Consider the following 26,856-nt stretch of genomic DNA (forward strand, 5'->3'; position numbering starts at 1 on the left):
TTAAAAAGTTGTTATTTATTTATTCATGAGAGACACAGAGACAGAAAGAGACAGAGACACAAGCAGAGGGAGAAGAAGCAGGCTCCATGCAGGGAGCCCGCTTCAGGACTCCATCCTGGGCCAAAGGCAGGCACTAAACCACTGAGCCACCCAGGGATCCCCTAAATTAGTAACTACTTAAAGTAGACATTTGACTACTTCATATATATGAAGTTGACCAAAAACCTTTCTTTCTTTTTTTTTTTTTTTTCAGTTGTTCTCTTTGGGAAAACAAAGCACTGCCTTGTATTTGGGCACATATATTAAAATTTGCAATGTATTTTATTAAGTGCTGTTTATTAGGTATCGGCAGACACAAAGATGGGCTGATAGGAACTTGGTGTATATAGAGAATAAAAAGAAAACTAACTTGGCTGAAACAGATGGTTATATACTAGTAGTTCATCATATATATATATAATCTCACAATTATTGAGCATGCAAGCCAGCCATTGTTCCTGTTACTTGGAGGGAGTCAGAAGTCAGACAGGATTCTAGCCCTAGTATAGTTCACGTTTTATAATGATTGAGAGATATGTTTGAAATACTAAAGTGAGGCTGCATTTCTGGGGGCCTCATGTGTGAAGACTAGAGATTTGGATTTGATTGGAAAGGACTGGAGAGTCCTACTGCATTTTGCCTAAAGGAATGACAAGGTGAAGATGATGTTTTATAAAAATTAGTCTGGAGTGGAGTCCAGGATGGGTCAGAGTGGGAAAAGACTGAAGGTTAAGGATACCAAAAAGGTTATTATAAGGATCTGGATAAGAGATAGTGAGGAGGGATGCCTGGGGGGCTCAGTGGGTGAGCGTCTACCTTCTGCTCAGGGTGTGATCTCCAAGTCCTGGGATTGAGTCCCACGTTGGGCTCGGGCTCCCTGCATGGAGCCTGCTTCTCCCTCTGCCTGTGTCTCTGCCTCTTTCTCTGTGTCTCTCATGAATAAATAAATAAAATCTTTTAAAAAAGAGAGAGAGAGATAGTGAGAAACCACTACAATGCCCCAAAATGGTGACTACCTTTAAGTGGTCCAGACTTGCAGTGTGTGAATGGGAATCAGATTTGAACTCCCACTACCCGTGTCATTTAATTAGTCATCAGAATTTAGTGTTCATTTTACAAACATTTGAGGGTCCACTCTATAGCCATTTTGCTAAATTCTAGGAACATAAAGGCAAATAAAAAGCAGGCCTTTCCCTCAAAAAATTCAGAGGTTTCAAAGAGAAGATTCCATTAAAAAATTGTGCTATCATGTAATAGGTGCTGTTACAGAGAAATGTCCAAGGTACAGTGAAAGTTAAAAGAAGGAGTAGTAATTGATAAATTTCTGGTGGTGGGTGATGGGCCATCCAGATAAACAGAAGTCAGATTTGAACTAGGTCATGGAAGATAAATTGAAGATTGCCTGGGAGACAAGTACTGGAAGGAAGGACTTTGTGAGAAGGAGCAGCATGACCATCCATAGATAGGAAAGACTGAACCTTCAGGCAAAGAGAAATTTATTTTAGTCGGAAAAATACTAACCACAGGGATTTGCCAACTTTACGTATTAATTCATTGAGTTTGACAGATTGCCTTTGGTAAGTTATTCTTCGCAAGGCACCAAAACAAACAAACAAACAAACAACAACCCAGGATGAAAGAGATTTAATAACCAGTACTTTTTTTTTAAGATTTTATTTATTTATTCGTGAGAGACACAGAGAGAGAGAGGCACAGACACAGGCAGAGGGAGAAGCAGGCTCCATGCAGGGAGCCTGACGTGGGACTCGATCCTGGGTCTCCAGGATCACACTCTGGGCTGAAGGCGACGCTAAACCACTGTCACCCGGGCTGCCCAATAACCAGTACTAATACAATTTTATAATACTCTCAGAATTCTGAGCAAGTTGAAAACTTCTTAATTGCATTTTTTCTTATGTATTAAAAATGTTGTTGAGGGACTTGTGGCTGGCTCAGTTGATAGAGCATGTGACCCTTGACCTTGGGGTTGTGAGTTTGAGCCACATGTTGGGTGTAAAGATTACTTTAAAAAATAAAATCTTTAAAAAATTGAAATATATATATATATTTTTTTCTTTTTTTAAAGAAGGCTTCACACCCCATCCAGATCTTGAACTCATGACACTGAGATGAAGAGTTGTACACTCCACTGACTGAACCAGGCAGGCATCCCCCCAAAATAAAAATAACTAAAAATGTTGTTGGGGCACCTAGCTGCCTCAAAGAAAGAGAACCTCTTGGTTTTCAGGTCATGAGTTGAAGCTTCACATTGGGTGATTACTTAAAACATTTTTTTTAATCTTTTAAAAGGAAGAGAACACAGAATACTATAACATTCACTTACATATCCATCACCTAAAGTCCCATTTCCTTCCCATCCTGAGCATTCTCTTTATATCAGTCCGCTTTTAATACTTTGAACATGTATATTATAATATATAATTACATATTATATGAACATATGGATATATTATATATAATTATTTATTGAATATATATTATAAAGTATAATATATATCTTTGAACATACATATGTATATCTGCACAAATAGTATGTGGACTTTTTTTTTTAATGTTTTACAAATTTGTAAACAGTTGACCTTGAATAACATGAGTTTGAACTGCATAGGTCCACTTTTTTCCAACAAATCCAGTACAGTATTGTAAATATATTTTCTCTTCTTTATGATTTTCTAAATGATATTTTCTTTTCTCCAGCTTACTTTATTATAAGAATACAGGCTATAATGCATAGAACAACAACAAAAAAAGAACAACAACAAAAAAATAATGCATAGAACGTACAAAATATGTATTAATTGATTATGTTTTTAGTAAGGCTTATGATCAGTAGCAGTTAAGTTTTGAGGGAGTCAAAGTTATACATGGATTTTTGAGGTGCTTGGGTAGCTCAGTAGATTAAGCATCCGACTCTTGATTTCAGCTCAGGTCATGATCTCAGGGTCATGAGATAGAGCCCTGCATTGGGCTCAGCAGGGAGTCTTCCTGAGATTTCTCTCCCTCTCCCACTGCTCCCCCCTCCTCATGCATGCTCTCTTTCTCTCTCTCTCAAAATAAATAAATAAATATTTTTTTTAAAAAGTTATACATGGGTTTTTATCTGTGTAGGGGGTCAGTACCCCTAACTCTTGTGTTGTTCAAAGGTCAACTATAATTGGTTTCATGTGGCATTTATTTTTATTTCCCTCAAATTTGTTTTCAAAATTCATCCATGTAGACAAAATTCATTAATTTTAGTGGCTGTGTGTGGTCTATCACATGAACACACTCCAGTTTGTTGTTCTATTTGTTACTGAAAACATTTATGTTGTTTTCAGTGTTTCATTATTATAAACATTGCCTTGTAGGGAACATCCTTGAACAGGTCTCCTTGTTTTTATGTATGAAAGTTTCTCTTAATCAGTGTTTCACAGTGTGTTTTTCAACCATAACTCCATAAGTAACATGTTCCCAATTATATTTCCCCCCTTTTCTTTACAGTCTCAGGTCTAACCAATAACAAATTATTGTTAAATTTACTGGATAAGGGACCCCTGGGTGGCTCAATGGTTGAGTATCTGCTTTTGGTTCAGGGTGTGATCCCAGGATCCTGGGATCAAATCCTGCATCAGGCTCCCCGCAGGGAACTTGCTTCTCCCTCTGCCTGTCTCTGCCTCTCTCTCTGTGTCTTTCATGAATAAATAAAATCTTTAAATATATATATATCTTTTGAGGGAACACCTGACTGGCTCAGTTGGTAGAGCATATGACTCTTCATCTCAGGGTAGTGAGTTCAAGCCCCACGTTGGGTGTGAAGCCTACTTTAAAAAAATGTGTTTTGGGGGCAGCCCGGGGGGCTCAGCGGTTAAGCGCTGCCTTCAGCCTGGGGCATGATCCTGGAGACCCGGGATTGAGTCCCACGTCGGGCTCCCTGCATGGGGCCTGCTTCTCCCTCTACCTGTGTCTCTGCCTCTCTTTCTCTCTGTGTCTCTCATGAATAAATAAATAAAATATTTTTTTAAAATGTGTTTTGTATACAAGTTTTTAATATTTGTTATCAGTTTTATCAGAATTGACTATTATAACTTTTGCTTTTTCATAATTTGATCTTGTAAATTCTTTAAGGTCATAAAAAATATTCTGTATTTTTTTCAGGTAATTTTGAAGGTTTTGTTTTACAAGTTTAGGTCTTTAATTCACCTGGAGTTTATTTTATGTCTGTTCCTTTCCTGTCCTCTGAAACTTGCGGGGTTCATCATTTGACCCCACTACATCTCTCATTCCAGTAATTGCCTTTGGCACCCTAAGCATCCTGTTGCCTCCTCCCTCTAAGTCTTTCTCTTAGAAATAGCAGAATGGAAATATAAATGATCTCCAGGCTAGGAAAAGTAGCTGTTTGAGGGCCTGTAAAGAAGAAGCAAGTGGCAAAAATGAGATAAAGAGACTCATTGAGAGGAATCTCTGCAAAAGATGCTACACAAGGACGGTTCATCCTTCAGACCAGGAACCTGAGGCTCCTGGAAGTAGAATTGTGTTTGCAGGGGGGAAGAAGAGTCTCAGAGAGCTGGTCCTGAGGAAGAGACTTCTGAGAGGATCCTTGCGTCTTACTTTTGAGCCCTTCCACATCTACCATCTGCTTTCTTATTTTACCTCTTGTCCCTACCTACGAGTCCTGTGAGCTTCTCCCGCCTTGTACTAGAAGACTGTGAAACCAAGGCATGGAAGAGTCACATGGAGGTTGCTGAATCTGACATTAGAACCCAGGACTACTGGCCATCAAGCTGAAAGCTTTCAGCTGAATCAAGTGGAAACCAGCTTGCAAGAGAAGACTTCTAAGAGGAGGTTAGCAACAGTCCAAAATTACAATAGATAGCCTTTGATTTCTAGTGTAATTTACAGTCGTAATCATCATCAAAGAGCCTTTATCAGTGCTTTCTTGTAATAGGCAATTAAGTAGGCACTGAACTAAATTTAGAATATATTTTTCATGAACACGATCAAAGAATTCATACTCCGTGAAAATTAATATAAACAGGCAAGCAAAGGACATATCCATCTGACAAAGAAAGGCGGACCAATGTAGCTACTGTGGACAGTAAAGAACTAACATCAAACAGGCCAGAAGTCAGGTCAGTTCAAGGATAAGGGCATCGCTGGATGAACAGCAGTGCCAGGTAGGACTGGTTGTAGGGGTTCCAAGTTCAGGGAAGCTGTCACCAGTCAATTAGGGAGGGTGGGTCTCTTGCTTTCTAACTTCTCCCACTCCCTTCCACTCTCCACACACACACTCCACCCCAAGCCTTTTCTCTTCCAGGGGACATAACCATAACCCTTGCTAAGGATTGAGATCAGAGGAATTTTTCCTTTGTGTTCGTCCTTGGCTTTGGATAAGGGACCTTTACCCAGCATCAGCAGGAACCACCCTCAAGAGCCACTTTGTGCTGCCTGGCACGTCCACAGCAATTAGAGCAAAAGGACAGAGTTAAGAAAACTCCTAGGGAAGTTCTCCCCACCCAGAGTTGGCAGGCTCACCCAGGACCTCTACCATCAGCCTTGGTGGTACATGGCTCATTATCCCACTAGCGCCATTTACTGAGCTTCTCCTGGGCCCAATTTCTGTTCTATGGTGAGGCTAAACAGATGAAACCATGAAGTCTTTCTAAGCTAATCCAATTCAGCTTTTGAAGCTTGGTCATTTTGGGATCTCTGGGTGGCTCAGCGGTTTAGCACCTGCCTTTGGCCCAGGGCGTGATCCTGGAGACCCGGGATTGAATCCCACATTGGGCTCCCGGCATGGAGTCTTCTCCCTCTGCCTCTCTCTCTCTCTCTCTCTCTCTCTTTCTCTGTGTGTGTCTCTCATGAATAAATAAAATCTTTTAAAAAAAGAAAAAGAAACTTGGTCATTCTGAGTCTCTGTCATTCTGAATCTCTGACCCCACCCCTATAGAAGACTCCCCACCGATCTCTTTTTCAGTCTGAGTGACTCAGGTAGGGCTGACCGCCCCCTATCTCTAAGGCCCAGCTTGTGTCCCAGGCACCCCTGGGCTCTGTTTTCAGCTCATGACACCCACCCATGATAGGTATCAGATCCCTCCTTGACACTTCTGCTGGAACAATAGGGAAAGAGATACTCTAACTGCAAGCTGTGAGGATCATATCAGTCCAAAGCAGATGGTGGCCATTGTTCCACTGTGCAAGGAGAACCTGCTTGAGAATAAAATTATGCTAGGGCTGATGCAGTGCACACATACACACACACACACACACACAGAGAGAGAGAGAGAGAGAGAGAGAGAGAGGTGGACAGTGGCTTGACAATATTTGAGTTCTCAGATCCAGCCCCGCTCAAAGCTGGATGTGCCATTGGATTTTCCACTTATGTGAGTGCTTCAATTCCCTTTGAGCACAACCAGTCTGAGTGGGTTTCTGGTTGTCACTGACAATCAAAGAACAAGACAAAAATCATGCCTAGTGCACATTCATTTTTTCCTTCCCTAGTGGGTATTTAACTGTATAATTTGTACCATGTCAATTTTCACTTGTTTACTGAATAACATATGCAAAATTTTCCCTAAAACTTTTGAACATTTTTATCCTTCACAAAATGATCTTGTTTGTGTGTGTATATAGAACTTAATTTTTTAAAAATATTTTATTTATTTATTTGAGAGAGACAGCGAGTAAGAGCTTGAATGGGGGAAGGGTCAGAGGGAGAGGGAGAAGCAGACTGGGGTGAGATGCAGGGGTGCTCGATCCCAGGACCCTGAGCTAAAGGCTAAAGGCAGAGAGCTAAAGGCAAATGCTTAACAAACTGAGCCACACAGATGCCCCTAAAACTTAATTTTAACATGATTATGTGAAGTGGGATATATGTTATTCTGTTAGTTAAACCGAAGCTCAGACAAATCAAGCAATTCATTGAGCATCACAACAGCTAATAAAGAGCAGAGCAAAACCGCTAATGTAGATCTTCAGGCTCTAACTCCCAGGCCTATTTTATGGCTCTTCATCTTCTTTCTTAAGTATTTGTAGAGTTTCTGGGATGCTTGTGTGGCTCAGCAGTTGAGTGTCTGCCTTGGGCTCAGGGCGTGACTCCAGGGTCCCGGGATCGAGTCCCACGTCAGGCTCCCTGCATGGAACCTGCTTCTCCCTCTGCCTGTGTCTCTGCCTCTCTTTATGTGTCTCTCATGAATAAATAAATAAAATCTTTTTAAAAAAGAAAAAGGAGCTTGTAATCAGCTGACTGACTGACATAATGCATATGTATCACAGTGGCGTTTTTTTCACCTTTTTTGACTGCTACAGTAAGCAACTACACACACATTATTAAAGTTTAACAAAGTAATACCTACCTTAGTACTTGTGATAATCCTTTGATGTTTCCCATTTCATTTTCTAAAAATTGTGATTGTGAGACACCTGAGTGGCTCGGTGATTAAGTGTCTGCCTTTGGCTCAGGATGTGATCCTGGAGTCCCAGGATCGAGTCCCGCGATGGGGTCCCTGCATGGAGCCTACATCTTCTTGCCTGTGTCTCTGCCTCTCTTTGTGTGTGTCTCTCATGAATAAATAAATAAAATATTTTAAAAATAAAATAAATAAATAAAAATAAAAATTGTGATTGTGACTCACTAAATCAACTTCATCATTCAGTAAGATGGATTGAAACCCAGTTTGAAAAGCTCTGTTACAGGTTACATGTATGTAAAGTCAAATCCAAGCTAAAGTTCAACATCACAAATGTTCATTGGGTGCTAAGGATGTGCTAAGTATATCACTAGGTGCAGTGAATGATATAAAATAATGTATATATAGCTATCTTTATGAAGCTCATAATCTAGTGACAGAAATTAGAGAATAAACTCAAATAATTAATAAAAGGAAAAATATGAACCAAAACCCCCCACAAAGATTCAGGAGCAATAGAAGTCACTTCCTGTGAGAGGAGAAATAAGGAGCAGATGGCATTTGAGTTAGGCCTTGAAAAGTGGATGCTAGAACTGAGTGGAGGTAACAGAAGGACCAAAGCATAGGGTCAGGCAACGTGTTTGGGAAGAAAGAATATGAATTCAGCTGGGCTGCAGGGTTTGCACGCTGGAGAGGTGGGAGATGAGGTGGAAAGAAGGCTGGAACCATGGTGGGGGGGACTTTGAATGTCTGATGAAAAGTCTATTCTGCATTTGAATGTGATAATGTGTGTAAAACGTCCTCCACAGGGCATGAGATGGCACCCAGTTAATATGACCTCCCCTTTCCTTCTTTACTCTGCAGGCAATAGGAGGTTTCTAAGTGGGGAAGAGAAATAGGTTAATTGGGAGAAATTGAGGCTGTTGAGGTCAGCACTGTGGAAGCCCAAGCAAGAAGGTAGAAGTTGAAATAGAAGGGGACAACTGATCTTGTGCAGATAGGCTACAGTAAGGGGCATTATTAGGTGTGAGGGACGATGAGGAATCCATGATGACTTTCAGTTTTTAAGTCCTAGATACTGGGAATGTAGGGAAACTATAAGAACAACCTAGTTTGAATAGAAAGGAGGATAGTCGGGAATATAGTACTGTTGACTCTCCAGCTGGACAACCAGGGAGAAAGTCCAAGAGGCGGTTGTTGCTCAGGGAAAGAGGGTGCAGGGAATAATGGCTCTTGGGAATCACTGTCAAGAAGGTGAAATGGTGGAATCCCTGGGTGGCGCAGCGGTTTAGCGCCTGCCTTTGGCCCAGGGCGTGATCCTGGAGTCCTGGGATGGAGTCCCACGTCCGGCTCCCTGCATGGAGCCTGCTTTTCCCTCTGCCTATGTCTCTGCCAATCTCTCTCTCTCTGTGTGACTATCATAAATAAATAAAAATTTTTTAAAAATGTTATAAGAAGGTGAAATGGTGCTATGGTTATAAAAGGGTGTTAGCACAGTCTTGGAGTCCTCCCTGAGGATAGGGAAGTGAACGTGAAAGAGTCCTGGTTCTCAAGAAGAAACGCAAACAGCAAAAGCAATTCAATGGGGGTAGGGCTATGGGAAAAGGAAGAAAACAACATAATGCATCATAGAACTACATAGAAAATATGCCTCACTCAGACACTGGGCTCATGGAAGGCCTTTGGAGGAAGGAACATTTGAAGTGAGACCTCAGTGGTGAGTAGGAGTTAGCCAAGTGAAGGATGCATAACACAAGAATGTTCCAACAGAAGCACAGCATGTGAAAAAGATGAGGAAGCAAGAGAGAATATTAGTACATTTGGGGGACAAGAAAACAGAGGGAGTGTCCTCATGAGGTTAGTATCATACCCACCTCAGATAAAAAAATGAAACACACAGATTTAGTAACATACGCATGGTTTCCCAGCTGGCTAGACCTGAAATCCAGGTCTATTTTACTCTTAATAAGTTGTTCTTTCCATTATTCCAACCTGTTCCATAAATATCTCTAATGCTGGGTGGGTCTTGGTATTATTACATTGAAGTTGCAGAGATTTTGTAGAGTTAGAGGACTAAGGATTGAACCTGAGGAATGCTAAGGAATAGGAGGAAGGGGGAAAATAGCAATTGAAGTAAATAGAGGAAGAGCAATCCAAATAGGAGAACTAGGGGTGCCGAGGCAGTGCATTCGGTTAAGTGTATGACTGTTGGTTTCAGCGCAGATCATGATCTCAGGGTTGTACGATCCAGTCCTGCGATAGGCTCCATGTTCAGTGAGGAGTGCCGAATCTGCTTGAGGTTCTCCACCCCCCCCTGCCTTTCCCACTTGTGCTATCTCTCTCTCATAAATAGATAGATAGATAGATAGATAGATAGATAGATAGATAGATATTAAAATAAACAAACAACCAGAAGAACTACCCAGCAAACACAGCATGATGGAATCCAAAGAAAGAGTTGGAAGAGGAGTGGTACAACATTTTGAACATGGCAAGAGTTGAAGAGTTTGTGGGTTCCGACCATAAATGGCCAATGATGGTATCAGTGTACAAGAAAGTAATTTCTGGGGTGGATCACAAAGGGTGGAAAAATAAATGAATGTTCAGGAAGTTGAGTGAGTGCAGATCATTTTTTCCGAGACACTGATTTTGGGTTACGGGAAGAATTAAGAAGGGAAGCCAGCTCAGATGGAGGCAGTAGGTTTATTAGGAAGTGATCTGTGATCACCAGTAAGGGAAGGGAAGCAAGCAAATCTGCACAGAAAGAGAAGTTGGGTTGTGACACAGGACAAGGGCTCAGCCAGCCTTCAGAGCTGTCCCTAGTTGGGATGAGATGGATGAATCTTTATCCTCCTGTATAGATCAGCCATTCCGTGTGGGCTGCCTGAGAAAGCGGCATGACATGACAGCTAAGGGCCACCTGCCAGCAGCATCGTCACTTCAAATAGCTGGGGTCACAAGTCCTTCATTCTCAAAGGGGGATCTGCTTGTGCATTCCAGCATTTATCACAGGAATCGCCTTGCAAGGCTGGCAGAAATCAAGAGAGAAATATTTTTCGGATAGGTAAGACTCAGCTTTGGAAGTAGATACATAAAAATAAACAGATATATCCTAATTACTATTCTGTAACGCCTTGTCAGGCACTATGTCATCCATGACATTTTAAAAAGTGGGCTAATACATTTATGAAACATCTCCCATATATTGGGCCTTTGTTAGCAGCAGATGTACAAGGATAAGATAATCACCCCAATTGAGAAGCTTACAATTTAATGGGAGAAGAATGTACAAAAACAGTAACTCTGTAAGGAGCTGTGCTTATCTTATTTGTGCTTGTATCTGTACCATCCCATCTATGGCTGCACATAGTAGGTCCTCAATAAATATTTTTTTTCAATTTTTATTTATTTATGATAGTCACAGAGAGAGAGAGAGAGAGGCAGAGACATAGGCAGAGGGAGAAGCAGGCTCCATGCACCGGGAGCCTGATGTGGGATTCGATCCCGGGTTTCCAGGATTGCGCCCTGGGCCAAAGGCAGGCGCCAAACCGCTGCGCCACCCAGGGATCCCGGTCCTCAATAAATATATGCAGAATGAGCCAGTGCTAGAGTAGAGTAAGAAGTGCTTGGGTAGAAGACAAAATGTAGGCTCATGCTGCCTGGAGGAGTCAGGGAATGCATCACAGAAGCGAATGTTTTAAGCGAAGCTTAAGTAATAATAATGATGATGATGATGATGATAAAGTTTACAAGGTAAGGAAGAGGAAGGCTGGGAGGAATTAATTCCAGGCAGCTGTCTCAGGGAAAACAAGAGAATGAGAAAGAATACTTGGAGAGTGAGTAGAAGGTAAGCATGGAAGGAAGAGTCTTCTATTTCTTTTCTTTCTTTTTTTTTAGAGTCTACTATTTCAATGAAGGGCACACATGACGCAAATACATATTAACGTGGATACGGAAATGAGTTGGTTAATGTGGTAATGTTCAGGGAATTTATGATAGGATTTTACAGAAGATTGTTGTCAAGCTAGATTTGAATGAATGGGAATTGTTTCAGGTGTACACAATAGAGGCCGTATAGCATGGTAGTCGAGTGCTGGTTCTTGAAGAACAGATTTAAGTTCAAAGCCTGGCTCTCAAAAAAAAAAAAAAAAAATCCTGGCTCTCCCACTAACTAGCTGTGTGCGCTTAGGCAAGAAAGAAACCTCCCTAAGACTTTGGCTCTTACATTGCAAAAAATAGTTCCTGCCTCACAAATCTACTGTGAGGATAATTCATGTTTCTTAAGTATGATGTTTGATACAGATACATAACAAGAATTTAATCAATGTTGTCAGTAAGAATTGCGGACCTGGAAGACAGGAGTGGAGTGTATATGTTGGGAGAAATTGCTAAGTAAAGGAAACAGGAGCTTTGGGAGAGTTTTGTTGTAAAATCCATTCCTATTTTTTGGAATCCCTAACTAAGATAGGGCTTTTCCTCCAACATTTTATTCGGTGGATGATTTCATATGTACTTCCATTTTCCTGTGAAGGAGGACAAATTGGTGCCCAACCCCCTTTGAAGGAAGTTTTGCCTTAGGAATCCTGTCTGAGGTAGAACAAGGACAAGGAGAGGTCAAGTGGTAATGATATGACTTGTAGTGTTTGTGGATCCTGGAGCAAAGAGATCTTCATCTGGGTCGAGGGCAAGAGATCCAGAGATCCTTCTAGAAACTAACCATGTGGCTATTCTCAGTAGGAAGCAGAGCCCCTTGCTGGAAGCCTACTTTGACTAATCTATTACTCTTTTCTTTCTTTTCCAGTCTAAGATATTTCTTTCTAGCATATTTATTTGCATATGCCTTTATGGTATTAAGCAGATTTTCTCTTTTTTTATTTAAAGATTTGGGCAGCCCTGGTGGCCCACCGGTTTAGCACCACCTTCAGCGCCTTCAGTCGGGGGTGTGATCCTGGAGACCGGGATTGAGTCCCACGTCAGGCTCCCTGCATGGAGCCTGCTTCTCCTTCTTCCTGTATCTCTGCCTCTCTCTCCCTCTCTCTCTCTCTCTCTGTCTGTGTCTGTCATGAATAAATAAATAAAATCTAAAAAATAAAATAAATAAATTAAAAAAATAAATATTTGGGTATTCCTGGGTGGCTCAGTGGTTTAGCACCTGCCTTCGGCCCAGGGCATGATCCTGGAATCTCGGGATCAAGTCCCACGTCAGACTCCCTGCATGGAGCCTGCTTCTCCCTCTGCCTGTGTCTCTGTCTCTCTTTCTCTCTGTGTGTGTCTCTCATAAATAAATAAAGTCTTTTTAAAAAATATAAATAAATAAATAAATAAATAATTTATTTATTTATTTATTTATTTATTTATTTATTTATTTATGAGAGTGTGAGAGAGAACAGAGGGAGAAGAAGAAGCAGACTTCCTGTTGAGTGGAGAGCTGGACCTGGGGCTCCAGCCCAGAACCCTAAAATCATGACCTGAGCTGAAGGTAGACACTTAACCAACTGAGCCACCCAGGCACCCCTAGGCAGATTTTCTTTAAGACTATCAGAAAACCTTTGAGGGCAGCAACTTCTTCCTCCCAGTATCCCACTTCATTCTCCTCACTTCCCCCTCCTGTCTCCTTTCTACCTGTGCCTCCAGCTGGCCTACTAAATTATTTGCCAAAGGCATTATTTCCTCATTCTTTCAGTTCCCTTCCTCCCAGATTGAGAAATTCTGGACTTGCTCTGGATTTGTTTTTCTACAGTCTAAGGGTTTCTTTTTCTTTCTTTTTTTTTTTTTCCTTCTTCTTTTTCTTTTCCAGCAGGCACCTCAGTCCTGGGTTTGCATGGCTTTATGGTCAGCCTGTGGATTACTGATTGACCAGGCTGATGCCAGCAGGTCCCTCAGATCCCAAAGAATAGACCAGGCAGTATTTTTACTCACACTCTGAGACTCCTCGTAATTGCATCAATGCTGCACGTACCTATGGAAAATACTAGTAGACTGTTGGGCTTGGGGTTAATTGGTTTCAGCCTACACCTTAGGGGAGCAGAGTCCTTGCACACAGGCTGGCCTGGTGTAAGTGCCCCAACGAGCTTCACGGTAAGGGGAGTGACGTCCTGAAGGAACGCAATTCCTTTTACTCCACCCCTTTCATCCCCTGGCACTCACAGGTTGGCCTCTAGCTCCTGGCAAATGGATCAAAGATGAAATCTTAGAATAAAAGTTTTCAAACTCAATTAATTGTTCATTAATATCCAGGAGTGGCCGATATATGATGCTCTCCTTTTCATGGCAGGTCAAAGATGAAATCTGATCAGGCTTTGAGGGGTGTGGCTTGCTTCTTGAAATTCCCTGCTTTGTCTCTACCTTTGTGGTGTTGTCCAGGGCAGCCCGAGTGCCCTTATCTAACCAAGGGAGGCGCACTTGTCTGCATATATAGAGGCAGGAGCTGACACCGAGAAAAGTCAAATCCACTCCGCATAATGAAGAAGCAACCTAAGAAGGACGAAGCTCCACACTGTGAGCTCAGTAAGTAGCCAGCAACTAGGCAAAAGCCCAAGAAGGTTGCTCAGCTGAGCGGACCTGGTAGTGTGACAAGAATGGCTGCAGTCATTTTACTTTCTAATTGCAGCAGAGGTTCCCAAAAGGAAGGGTTCTGGTCTGGATGGACTTCATTAGGCCTTTCTGAAACTGCCCAGATGTTTTGTTGAGAGATTCTCGGAACTAATTTGTACATTTTCTTTTTCTCTCCAGGAGAAATTCTGTATGGAAACCAGCCTGTATCAGATAACTGATGATGCTCTGCTCAATTTTTCGATCCCTGAGGTTTTTTTTTGTTGTTGTTGTTGTTATTTTGTTGTTGTTTTTACTTTGTACTTGATTTGGATTTTCCTTTTCGCAGTTCACTTTCCTATCACCCTCGCTTGGGCTCTTTTCACTATCTAATAAGATTTTCTCCTAGCAGCTTTTACATGAAGAAAGAAGTTGGAGGGGTTTATGCTTTTCCTCTCTGGGCCTCCAATTTGGTTAAAAAAGCTTGGTTATCTTTAACGTAAGCTGCAGGGGCGTGTCTAAGAATGTGTCCGGATGCTCTAATGGACATTGTAGAAAATTAGGGTGGCTTGTCCATTTTTCTTCCCTCTAAAGCACTGCTAGTCTGGCCATTATCTCCAGGACAAGGCTGAGGCTTGAGATTGAGGCTAGGGCTGGAGTGGGACTGCTTTTAGGTAGTTAGAGATCAAGCCTGCGGGCAAGAAGCGAGACGGACTGGTAGGATGCGGGTAGGGCCTCTGATGCGGTGGAACTGGCTGCGCCAGCTGATGTTTGGCGGGTCCAACGTAGGTGGCTTTTGATGAGGCAGCAGGTAACTACGTGTGGCTCCGAGGACGAAAGGAGATGGTCCTGCCAGGTTGGCTAAACTCTATAGAGCGGAGCCGACCCTCGCAGAGCAGTGTCTACGGACACAAGAGGCTCGACTGCCAGTACGTAAAGTGAGGCAGAAGGCTGACTACCGTAGGAAATTTCTCTGTCCCGGGACAGCCCGCGCCGTGGGAGCTTCCGAATCCGAATCCGCGCTCGGACAGCTGGACCCGCGAAAGCAAGGGCTCGGCGGGCAGCAGCTCCAGCCCAGGCCCGTGGCCCCGCCCCCAGTGTGGCCCCGCCCCCGGTGTGACCACGCCCCCCGGTGTGGCCACGCCCCCATCCCGGCCCCGCCTCCAGCGTGGCCTCGGGGTGGGCGGGGCCTGGGGACGCCGTCGGCCGGCCACGCGTGCCCGCAGGTACGGGAATGCGAGGGATCCAGCCAATAGGGACGTGCGAGTGCGGCCCTGTCGGCCAATCACGGGGCGCGTAGGGGGCTGGCGGTCTGGCGTGGCCCCGGGATATGGAGCTGCCAGCGCGGGGGCGCCTCGTCAGGTGGCTGCGGAGCCGGTAAGGCGACGGGCGGGCGAGGTCAGGGGTCAGGCGGCCGCGCCGCTGTCCCCGGGCGGGCTCGCGGCGGCTCGAGGTGGGCGGCGCGGGCCGGCGGGGCCTGAGGCGCGGGGGCCGGCCGGCCGGCCGGAGGACGGGGGCCGGGAAGCGGACGCCGGAGGTGGTGAGGCGCCCGCCGCTGCCCCGCCGCGGCCTCCGAGGAATGGCCGGACCCGCGGCTGGACCTGCCGCCGCGCCGGAAGCCGTGACCCGGGGGCGGCGGCCCCTCCTGGGGAGGCCGCCGAGCGCCCCTCGGGCTCCAGGTGCTTCTGTAGGGGGCTTGCGGCGCGGATGCTCCCGGCCCCGAGCTTTCCCGCATCCCTCCTCTTAAAGCTGTCGCTCGTGTGGTAATGTTCTTTGCATTCCTTTCCACTCGGGGTAACACCCCCCACCCCCGCCCCGCCGCCGCCGGCCCGGCCCCCCACCTCCTGCATCACACGATTTCAAAGAGCATCATCAGGGGGAGAAGTCGAGGAACCTGGGCTCGAGTTTGTGCGTCGAACGAACACGATTTTTCATAATTGACTGCGGCCTTCCGAGGAGGTTAAAGGAACGTGGCGTAGCTCGCAAGTGGAAAACAAAAGGGAAGATCGTGTGGAAGGAGAGGCAGGGGCACAGGGGCTTCCAGAAATTTTTGCTGGGCGTGATTGTAGTGAATGTTGGTAAAACCGGGGACACCGTCCACCCGGACGCCTGTGAAATCGGAGGCCGTGTAGACCCCCCCCCCCCCCCCCCCCGCCCCATGTGTAAACCTTTGAGCAAGTTGCTTAGCCTCTTGGTTCTTTTGTTTCCAGTTCCCTAGAATGGGGATTGATAGTATCAATCTTACAGGGTTGTTGGTGAGTATAAAGTAGCTTTTTTTATTTGCTTTTATTTATTTATTTTAAGATTTTATTTATTTATTCATGACAGACAGAGAGACAGGCAGAGAGACACAGGAGGAGGGAGAAGCAGGCTCCATGCAGGGACCCCACGGGGGACTTGATCCTGGGTCTCCAGGATCACACCCCAGGCTGAAAGGCGGCACTAAACTGCTGGGCCACCGGGGCTGCCCTTATTATTATTATTATTTAAAGATTTATTTATTTATTCATGATAGACATGGGGGAGGGGCAGAGACACCCGGTAGAGGGAGAAGCAGGCTCCATGCCGGGAGCCCGAGGCAGGATTCGATCCCGGGACTCCAGGATCACGCCCTGGGCCAAAGACAGGCGCCAAACCACTGAGCAACCCAGGGATCCCTTTCCCTTATTATTTTTTAAAGTAACTTAATACACGTAAAGTGCTTAGAACAGTTTTGGGTATGTAGGAGTTTTTACTATGTACCTGTGCCTTCTTTCCCTTAAAGAATTCTGACTTTACTACCTACTTAATCTTTGCTCAGAATCCCGAGCCTATTGTGAAAAAAACCCTTAGGCCCTTGTTTTCCATCCATGGCATTAATGCTGACCTGAAGGTATGGTTATAATTATGTATGATTAGAGGTTTTCTGCTGGGTGTGTATTTTATCATTAAATAAGGTTGGAAACGATCACTCTACCTGGTATGTCTGTGATAGCTGTGTTGGATAAATGAAACCTGAGAACAACTTTGGCTGTTTAGTTTTTCACTGGAAAAACTATTTATTTATTTATTGTCTAATTCCTCCTCCACTTTTAATTTAAGGCTGAGATAACATGTTTTTAATGTGAGGACCAAAGTTTCCAGTAAAAACTTAAATTGGGAAGTTAGGGGTTCTCAGTCTTTTCTTTGTGCTTATTGCTAGTAGGTCGTCTTTTTTTTTTTTTTTTTTTAAATAAAGTCTTAAGCGAGGCACAGTTTATTCTGGATCCAATGCCAAAAAGGCCATGATTGCAGCATGCTTGGTTTCTCACGTTTCCGGGATGACTGCGGGGAGGGGGGTGGGGGGGGCCGCGGTGCCGAAGGGACTCTGGAGGGGAATTTCTGGACTGCCTGGCAGCCCTTCTTAATGAATGCGGAAGCTTGGAGTGAATCTAGTTTTACTTTACAGTTAGGATATCAGCAGTGGTTCCTTGGAATTCCTGGGATAGAGCAACTAGGAAGCACTTTTACCTCCGTTTTGCCTCGGGGAGGTGAAGGTTAGAGAATGGTATCCTTAAAGTAGCATCTTTTGGGTGGGTGCTGTGGAGTCAAAGTCCTCTTTATCCCTTGCTTCCTCTCCGTGTACACAAATACAAATGTCTGCTGACAGATTTATACCCTTTCTATGAGCTTAAAAGTCTCAAGTTTCTCTTAGTGTTATCTGGAAGGTGCTACTGGAAGACGTTTCATCTTTTTGATTCCTCCCTGTACTACTCCCAGTAGTAGCTGAAAGCTGCTACTTATACACATAGCATAATCACAAAATGAGAAACTCTGAGTTTATGAAAAAGAGCATTGCGTACTGCAGCAGTATGCTGGCCTGATTTGGGTGAAGTACAGATGCTGTGAGGTCAGTTAGTTAGCTCTGGAACAAGGCAGTTCAGTACTTCTGTAGGTTTGAAAGTTGCAAGTCGGTTTGTTGAGAGGAGAGGACAGTGTCTTCCTTCAAGAGGAGAAACCTTCAAGAGGTTTCTCTTTTGCCTGAATAAGGAGGAAAGGAGTGATATCGTCAAAGAGCTGAGTATTTGAGGCAGAAAGGGAAGCATTTTGCCCTAGTATTGTTGTCATCTTTATCATCTGAGTCTCTGTGGTTTGAATAAAATATTTTGGAAAAGAAGGCCAGGAGCATTTGAATGTAGAATATAAGGATTTGGGAGATCTCGACCCTTGTCGTCTCGCTCATCAGATGCCATTTATTCTTTTGATAATTTAACAAACGTATATTGAGCAATTAACACTTTTAATGGAGACACAGAGAAGACCCTGTCAGGTATCATCAAGAATATTATGGATAAAATGCAACATTATTTATATTATAAAGTATAATAATCCACGATGGAATATAAAACATTTGACCGGGAATGATAAAAATACATTTATTGTCTAATTCCTCTTCCACTTTTAATTTAAGGCTGAGATAACGTTTTTAATGTGAGGACCAAAGTTTCCAGTAAAAACTTAAATTGGGAAGTTAGGGGTTCTCAGTCTTTTTTTGCGCTTATTGCTAGTAGGTCATCTTTTTTTTTTTTTTAATAAAGATTTATTTATTCATGAGAGACACAGAAGCAGAGACACAGACAGAGAAAGGAGAAGCAGGCTCCCTGCAGGGAGCCAGATGTGGGACTCCATCCTGGGACCCCCAGGGTCAGGCCTGGAGCCAAAGGCAGACGCTCAGCCACTGAGCCTCCCAGGGATCCCTAGTAGGTCATCTTTTATGGGTTATTTTTGTTTTGGTTTCATTTATCACAGATGATCAAGTGTCTGTTAAAATGCCTAGGTAATGAAAGGAAAAGGCTATAAGTTAATTATTAAAATTTTAACAGGTTCCAAAGAACAGAAAAGGGCATATATACAGTCAGAGATTCTTATATATTAAGTGTTGTCTGTCTGTACATATAATTTTTCTTTGCTTTAAGGAAAGACATGTCGAAAATATGTATCAAATTGTTAAGGCCAGGCTATATCCAAGAGGCCAACAACATGTGTCATTGGAATAAATGAGTTGAATGTAGTCCAATAATAGTCATTTTGCCCATTTGCTAGAGAAAAATTACTCAAGCAAGTATGAGGGCAAAACGTTTTTCCTGAGGCATGAATAGGTATAGATTGGTTTAACAGACTGTCTTATTTCAATATAAAGGGATCTTTGAAATTGTTCAGGAGCTTAGAATTGGGTTCCAGGGTCAGTGTTTCAGGCGGGGAGGCCAGGTTGGTTCCTCCAAAGGGAACCGCACTGCTCTATACTTCTGGTTAGGAGGAAATCGGAGGAAGCTCTCTATATGAGAACTGTGCAGAACAAAGACCAAGTTATATATGAAAGTTAAGACTCCAGTGACCCTGGCATGTGAGCAAAGACGTGGGAAAGCTGGTTAGGCCTCAGCAATGGGCAAAGAAAATGTCCTGTTTAGTAGATATCAAGCCCTTCTAATTCTGAAGTCTGGTTGTTAAGTGATATTTTTGTCTGAGAGATCAGTACTTGACAGCCTGGCCACGTTTCTCCCAGCCGTTATCATCTTTGACACCCAGGCAGCCAGTTTCATTATCAGCTGTCCTCTTTCTCCCTGTATCTTCCTCCCTCTGTCCTTGCTGCTTAACATTTTCTCTTTTTCTTCTTTTTTTTATCATTAGATATTCTCAATGTCAGGTATTTCTGTCAACTATAAAACAGATTCTCAGAAGTCCAGCTCAGGTAAGAAACCACAGACTTGATGTTGAGTTGAAATTGTGGTCTCTGGTAGACTAAGCAAGATTCTCCCAATTTTGATTGAGATTATTACTATGGTATACAAAGTCAGTAAAACCAAGAACAGCCTAAGCTGGTATCTTAATTGGTCCTGTGCCCAGGTGAGAAAGAGACACACACACACACACACACACATACAGAAGCCCTCAGGCATATTAAAAGCACATTATTTATTTAATAGGAGTACTGCTTGTACTTTATGAATTGGGCGTGTATGTGTGGTTTTTGGCTCAAGACATTCTAAAATGACAACATTTTTCTACTTAGGTAGTGAGGATTAGAATTTTGAGACCTTTTCCTTAAACTAACACGACAGGGACATTTCACTTTGTTCCTTCACAGAAGTACTTATAATCAGTCCTCAACCTGACTTGTCTTCATTTTATCATTTTATACAAATTCATTTTTACAAGAGAAAAATAAGATACACTTATACCTAAATTTTAAAAGTTCTAAACTTCTAAATGGCTAAGATGGCTAAAATTAACATAGGAAACAATAGGTATTGGTGAGGGTATGGAGAAAGGGAAACCCTCTTGCAGTGTTGGTAGGAATGCAAATTCAGGTGTAGCCACTCTGTAAAAACAGTTTGGGGGGGTTCCTCAAAAAGTTAAAAATAAAAATACCTGGGATCCCTGGGTGGCTCAGTGGTTTAGTGCCTGCCTTTGGCCCAAGGCGTAATTCTGGAGTCCCAGGATCGAGTCCCACGTCGGGCTTGCTGCATGGAGCCTGCTTCTCCCTCTGCCTGTGTCTCATGAATAAATAAATAAAATCTAGGAAGGAAGGAGGGAGGGAGGGAGGGAGGGAGGGAGGAAAAAGAAAAGAAAAGACCTCATGACCTAGCAATTGCACTAGTAGGTATTTACCCAAAGGTTACAAAAATGCTGCTTTAAAGGGTTAAGTTAGGGATTTCATTGAATCTGTAGATTGCTTTGGGTGGTATGGACATTTTAACAGTATTAATTCTTCCAATCCATGAGCATTGGTGAACTTTTCCATTTGTTTTTGTCATCTTTAATTTGTTTTATCAATATCTTATAGTTTTCAGGGTACAGGTCTTTTCACCTCGTTGCTTAAATTTATTCCTAGGCATTTTATTCTTTTTGGTGCAGTTTTAAGTGGGACGTTTTGTTTGTTTGTTTAAATTTTATTTTTATTTTTAAAAGATTTTGTTTATTTATTCATGAGAGACACACAGAGAGAGGGGCAGAGACACAGGCAGAGGGAGAAGCAGGCTCCATGCAGGGAGCCCAATGTGGGACTCGATCCCCAGGATTCCAGGATCATGCCCTGAGCTGGAAGGCAGATGCCCAACCGCTGACCCACCCAGGCATCCATGTTTTGTTTTAAAGATTTTATTTATTTATTTATTCATGAGAGACACAGAGAGAGGCAGAAACAGGCAGAGGGAGAAGCAGGCTCCTCGCAGGGACCCCAATGTGGGACTCGATCCCCAGACCCTGGATCAGGCCCTGAGCCAAAGGCAAATGCTCACCTGCTGAACCACCCAGGCATCCCAGTGGGATTGTTTTAATTTCCCTTTCTGCTACTTCATTATTAGTATGTAGAAGCATAACAGATTTCTGTGTATTAATTTTGTATCCTGCAACTTTACTGAATTCATTTCTTAGTTTTAACAGTTTTTTGCTGGAGTCTGTAGCATTTTCTGTATATGTCATCTGCAATTAGTGCCAGTTTTACTTCTTTATCAATTTGAATGCTTTTATTTCTTGTCAGATTGTTGCAGCTAGGACTTCCAGTACTATGTTGAATAAAAGTGGTGAGAGTGGACATCTTGTACTGTTCCTGATCTTAGAGGAAAGGCTTTCAGCTTTTCAATATTATGATGTTAGCTGTGGATTTGTCATATGTGATCTTTATTATGTTGAGGTATGTTCCCTCTATACCCACTTTGTTGAATTTTTACGATGAACAGATGTCATATTTTGTCAAATGCTTTTTCTAAATCTGTTGGGATGATTGTTATAGTTTTATCTTTCTTGTTAATATGATAATAGCACATTGATTTGCATATATCAAGTGAAACAAATCCCACTTGATCATGATGAATGATCCTATTAATGTATTGTTGAATTTGGTTTACTGATATTTTGTTGAGGCCTTTTGCATCTGTATTCATCAAGGATGTTGACCTGTAGTGTGTTTGGGTTCTTTTTTCTTTTAAAGATTTATTTACTTGAGAGAGAAAGAGCGTGGGTCGGTGTAGGGGCAGGTGAAGGGGAGAGAATGAGAATCTCAAGCCGACTCCCTACCGAGTGAAGAGCCTAACATGGGGCTTGATCCCAGGACCCTGAGATCTTGACCTGAGCTGAAATCGAGTTGGACGCTTAACCAGCTGAGCTACCCAGGTGCCCTGAAGTGTTTGTTTTCTAGTGTCTTTGGTTTTGGTATCATAAGGTTATGCTGACCTTGTAGAATGAAATTGGGTTTTCCTTTCTCTTCTGTTTTTTTTTTTTTGAATAGTTTGAGAAGAACAGGTATTAATTGTTCTTTAAATATTTGGTAGGATACAGCTGTGAAGCCATCTGGTCCTGGGCTTTTGTTTGTTGGGAGTTTTGATTACCATTTCAATTCCATTACTAGTAATTGGTTCACATGACTTTTCTAAGCTGTTTCTTTCCCCCTCATTCCCAGTGGGGGCAAATTGAGTTTTGGAACTAATGAGATGGACATCCTCAATGGAATGACTCGGAAAACAATACTTTTTTGTTGACCTGGAATGAAAAATCGAGAAGGCAGTAATCTATCTTTAAAAAAAAAAAAAAAAGGTAACTAGTAATCTTCCTTATTAAAATACTTACGGTTCAGAAAACAATTAGATCTGTTCAAACCACTTGAATATTTCAGAGTTTTGTGGACTCTGAATCATCCAGGACAGGAGCTTACCTTTATGAAGAACATCTTATACAACACAGGGGTAAGATTAATAATAATGGTTTAATAGATATATCAAGTACTCTAGCCATACAGGAGGCTTTTAGGGAAAAGGATTTTAGAAGGATCTGGAATTTTTACATTTTCTTCAGGACAAGTGGAATTTTTCTTTTTATCACAACTCCTTGTTCTCAAATAAACAACTTGAGTATCACTTTCTACAGCCTTGATTTCTGCATCTGGCAGTTTTGCATGCATTAGCATGTTGCCAGCACTGAAAAATTGAGAGAAGCATCAAGAGGGAGAAGAGATGGCTTTGCCAATCAACTTTATTTTATTTATTATAATCTCTATTTTATTTTTTCCCCAGAGAACAGTTTTCAGTGTTTAAGGACTTAGCTCCTTATTTGCTCTTTGGTGGAGGTTTGGGGCAGCAGCCATGGGTCTAAAAGAGGGTAGGGGTGTTTGGTCCTTCCCTGCTTCGCAAGAACAATTCCTGACTACTTTGCTGTGAATTTTGCCAGCCAGTCAACTTTAAACATTCCTGTTCACATTTATTTAATCAGTTGCTTCCATGCAAACATTTCTGGTTCACTCTATTGAGAATTCTTTTCCTACTATAATGCTGTCTTTGATTTTATTTATATAGGGAAGGGGAGATAAAAAGGGAGGGTGAATTAGAGGACTATTCAAAAACATTCATCTTTAAACCTTATAATTAATTTTAGGAAGACCTTTGCAATGTTGAACGCAGCTCTGAAATCAGTGAAATCGTTTTGAAGATCTTTGTTCTCTATGAGGGAATTTTATAAGAAAGAAATATTTGAAATCAAACTTCTTTTGACCTTGGGGGAAAACATATAAGTTATATGTTTTTTAATATTCAGTATTTCAGACTTTCTTGGGGCAATTTTTAAGACAGATTTGGGCTATCTAAATTGTTCTTAAAAAAAAATTGTTCTTCCAGAGTTCTTATGAATACTAAGAGAACACATGAATTAATGTTAATTAGATGTTCAGAATTGATTATAGCTAGTATGCGTTTGGGGTATACCCAAATTAAGGAGTCAGGAAAGTGTTTCTTGACAAGGTGGCATTCAAGTGAAACTCCCAATTCATAATTTCAGAGCATGACTATTTGGGCACTAAGACAAAGTAGTAGTAAATTAACCTTAAGACAGTATATTCCTGCCAGCTGGATAGCTGTAGATCTGTGATTATCCACTACGAAAGTTTTGTCAAATTCAACTACACATTCAGCAAGTGTGTGTTCAGAATCTGACTGAATCTGTATGACTTTTAAAAAAAAAAATGCAAGTACACAATAAAATTTTTCTAAGAAATAAATAAATAAAATAAAATAAAATAATTTTTTTCTAAGTGCAAAATGGCATACAGTGTATATTGGATGAGAAGTCTTCCTGACCTCATTTGTGCTTCTCTATTCCTTCGTCTTGGGGACAGCTGTACCAGTTTTGGACGTGTCCCTGGGAAGTAGTCCATACATGTACATGTGTATTAACACTTTTTTTTCTTTTTGACATGTAAGTGATTACATACCATTTGATACATTGGGTTTTTTACTTGAAAACATGTCTTGGAGATTGTTTCCTATCAGTACATTTAGATTTGCTTTATCATAATAGTTGCATGGCATTCCATCCTGTAATGTACATAGTTTATTTAACCAGTCCTAGACTAATATATAAGTTGTTTTTAGTCTTTTGATATTTCAAACAATGTTACAGGAAGTTTCCTTGTATATACTTCCTTGTGTGAGTGTTTCTTTAGGATCCATTCTTAGAGTTGCTGGATCAAAGGGTATGTGTACTTTTGGCATTTTAGACAGAAAATATACTTTTATTAGCCCTCTTATCTTGTAAAACTTTTTTTTTTTAAGTAGTCTCTACACCCAGTGTGGGGCTTGAACTCATGACCCTGAGATCAAGAGTCAACATGCTCTACTGATGGAGCCAGCTAAGTACCCCACTTACAAAACGTTCTTCCAACCTTTGGGGGTGGGGGGAAATGCAGAAAGAATCTTAAGTAGGCTCCTCTCTCAGCATGGAGCCTGATGTGGGGCTTGATCTTACAACCCTGAGATATGATCTGAGCCAAAGTCAAGTCGTCTGCTTAACTAACTGAGCCACCCCAGCATGCTCATTCTTACAACTTTTAATAAGGGAAGGAGATAAAACAGTTACAGTACATTTAATCAAGAGCACTATATTTTCTGTTGATTGCTATTTGACAGGAAGAAATTACTGGATTCGGAAGAAGGGTTGAGGCTGAGGGTGAGCTAGAATATCAAAGCTATATTAATCATAATTATCAAAGTATTGCTGGATTGATTCTGGTTGCTTGTATTTCAACTTGATCTTTTCATTAATATAGTTAAATGTGACTGAAACAATCTTGTGGTATGGTCCTAGAGAGCAAAACTGTTGTAATACCAACTGCGTCTGTATGGATCTTACATTTTCATGGAGATTAAATACGTGCAGCTCACCAAGCATAACTGACCCACTCTGTTCCCTGCTCTAATTATGTTCTGTAGAAAGTGGAAACAGTAGAGGTTCTAGTTTGTTGACTAGGTGTTTTGGGTTTTGTTTTTTGTTTTTTAAGATTTTATTATTTGACAGAAAACGAACACAAGCTGGGGGGGGAGGTGTGGCAGGGAGAGGGAGAAGCAGGCTTCCAGCTGAGCAGATCGTGGGGTTCTGGGATCATGACCTGAGGCAAAGGCAAAGGCAAAAGAGGCTGAGCCATCCAGGTACCTCAACTAAAAGTTTTATTGGCAGGGTTGACTGGAGAATACTCCATAGATTGTGGCCAAATGGGCTTACTCCCACCCTCCTCTCCCCCCAGTTAAACTTAACCTAACAGGTTGCTAGACCTCTGGGACAACCCCTCGTCCCCAAACCCCTTGAAGGATGGAGAGAAGTACTGGCATCCTGCTGACTATGCCTAGGCCTCCTGGTGCCTCATCTCTCCCTGAGAGCCCAGGAAGGGAGGGCCATAGTGATTAGTTTCTTCTCCTGATTGTTGAAGGGTTGGGGAATGAGAAACTTTATAGGAGAAGTCTCTCCTCAGGGAAATAGGAGGCTGGGAAATAATGGCCCTCCATGAGTAGTACAGTGGTGAGCTGCTTTTCTCCCCTCTTTCCAGAAAATTCAATCATGAGCTCAAATTGTTTCTTAGATCAAAAAGAGTCTTAGATCTTTGTCCTTAAAAACTTGTACAAGTTGGGGGAAATCAATCTAGTTTTAAATAAATATTTGAGTTAATCTGGAAACAAAAGCAGGGACTGGGGTCTGCCTAGCAGCTTCTCTCTGAATGCTTTTTAAAAAGTATTTGCCTACTTCCCTGAAGTACCTTTTGTTTCAGTTTGGTTTTGAAGTCTTGCTAGCAAAAAGGTGATTAAGACTTTTTCATTTTTATTAAATCTCTCTTAAAAAAATTATTCATGAGAAACAGAGAGAGGCAGACACACAGGCAGAGGGAGAAGCAGGCTCCCTGCAGGGAGTCTGAAGTGGGACTGGATCCCAGGAGCCTGGGCTCGCAACCTGAGCCAAAGGCAGACACTCAACCACTGAGCCACCCAGGCGTCCGTTTATTAAATATCTCTTAATCGTACTCTGAAAACTAATTATTAACAGAAGAATTACTCTTTTAATCTAGTATCGGTCAGTTGTACAGAGTAACAGAATGCTGATACTGAACTTGTTAGTCTGTTCTTGCTGATTCCTGTCTCCCTTTCTCCTTTCCAGAAACCTATTCTAAGAAATCAGACACTCAGGCGTCCACCATGGTGTTGGGTCCTGAGCAGAAGATGGCAGATGGTAATTTACGGCTTTGTGTTATTGTTTGATTTTTACTTGGAATTAGTTTTAAATCAATAATAGAAATTGACCATATTTTCCTTCTTGCATCTATGTCCTTAACTCCTCTTCCTCGCTAATAGTATCATCATAGAGACCCGCTCCTATCAGGTCCAGTCCAGTCACCGTCTAGTCGCTTAGGCTGTAAATGAAAATGACTTTATAACCATGGAGATCTGTCTCATATCTTATTTCCAGTTCTGAGATGAGCCAAGATTAGCTGCAAGTTTGGTTTGTTGCAGTAATGCTTGTAAGGACAAGTCTTAATCACAGGCCTGGCATAAAAACCTTGAGAAGGCTTTGACTCTTCACAGCACTGCGGATACTTACAAAAGGAGCAGGA

The 26,856-nt window shown here is 42.2% G+C and overlaps 1 protein-coding gene across 9 annotated transcripts in view; it reads left to right on the top strand.

Annotated features, from left to right (window-relative positions):
- The first annotated feature begins 13,895 nt into the window (after positions 1-13,895).
- The window catches only part of SLC11A2 (solute carrier family 11 member 2), a 35,050-nt gene continuing 22,089 nt past the window's right edge, over positions 13,896-26,856 (top strand). Inside the window, exons 1-3 of one of the 9 annotated variants that reach the window (XM_072797906.1) lie at positions 15,296-15,353; positions 19,623-19,683; positions 26,403-26,474. In XM_072797906.1, the coding sequence (XP_072654007.1) occupies positions 19,632-19,683; positions 26,403-26,474 (124 nt within the window). In that variant the 5' untranslated portion in view covers positions 15,296-15,353; positions 19,623-19,631. The other 8 variants (XM_072797910.1, XM_072797908.1, XM_072797911.1 and 5 more) reach the window with 8 other exon arrangements.

The sequence above is a fragment of the Canis lupus genome, chromosome 25, assembly GCF_048164855.1.
Source record: "Canis lupus baileyi chromosome 25, mCanLup2.hap1, whole genome shotgun sequence".
NCBI lineage: Eukaryota > Metazoa > Chordata > Mammalia > Carnivora > Canidae > Canis > Canis lupus.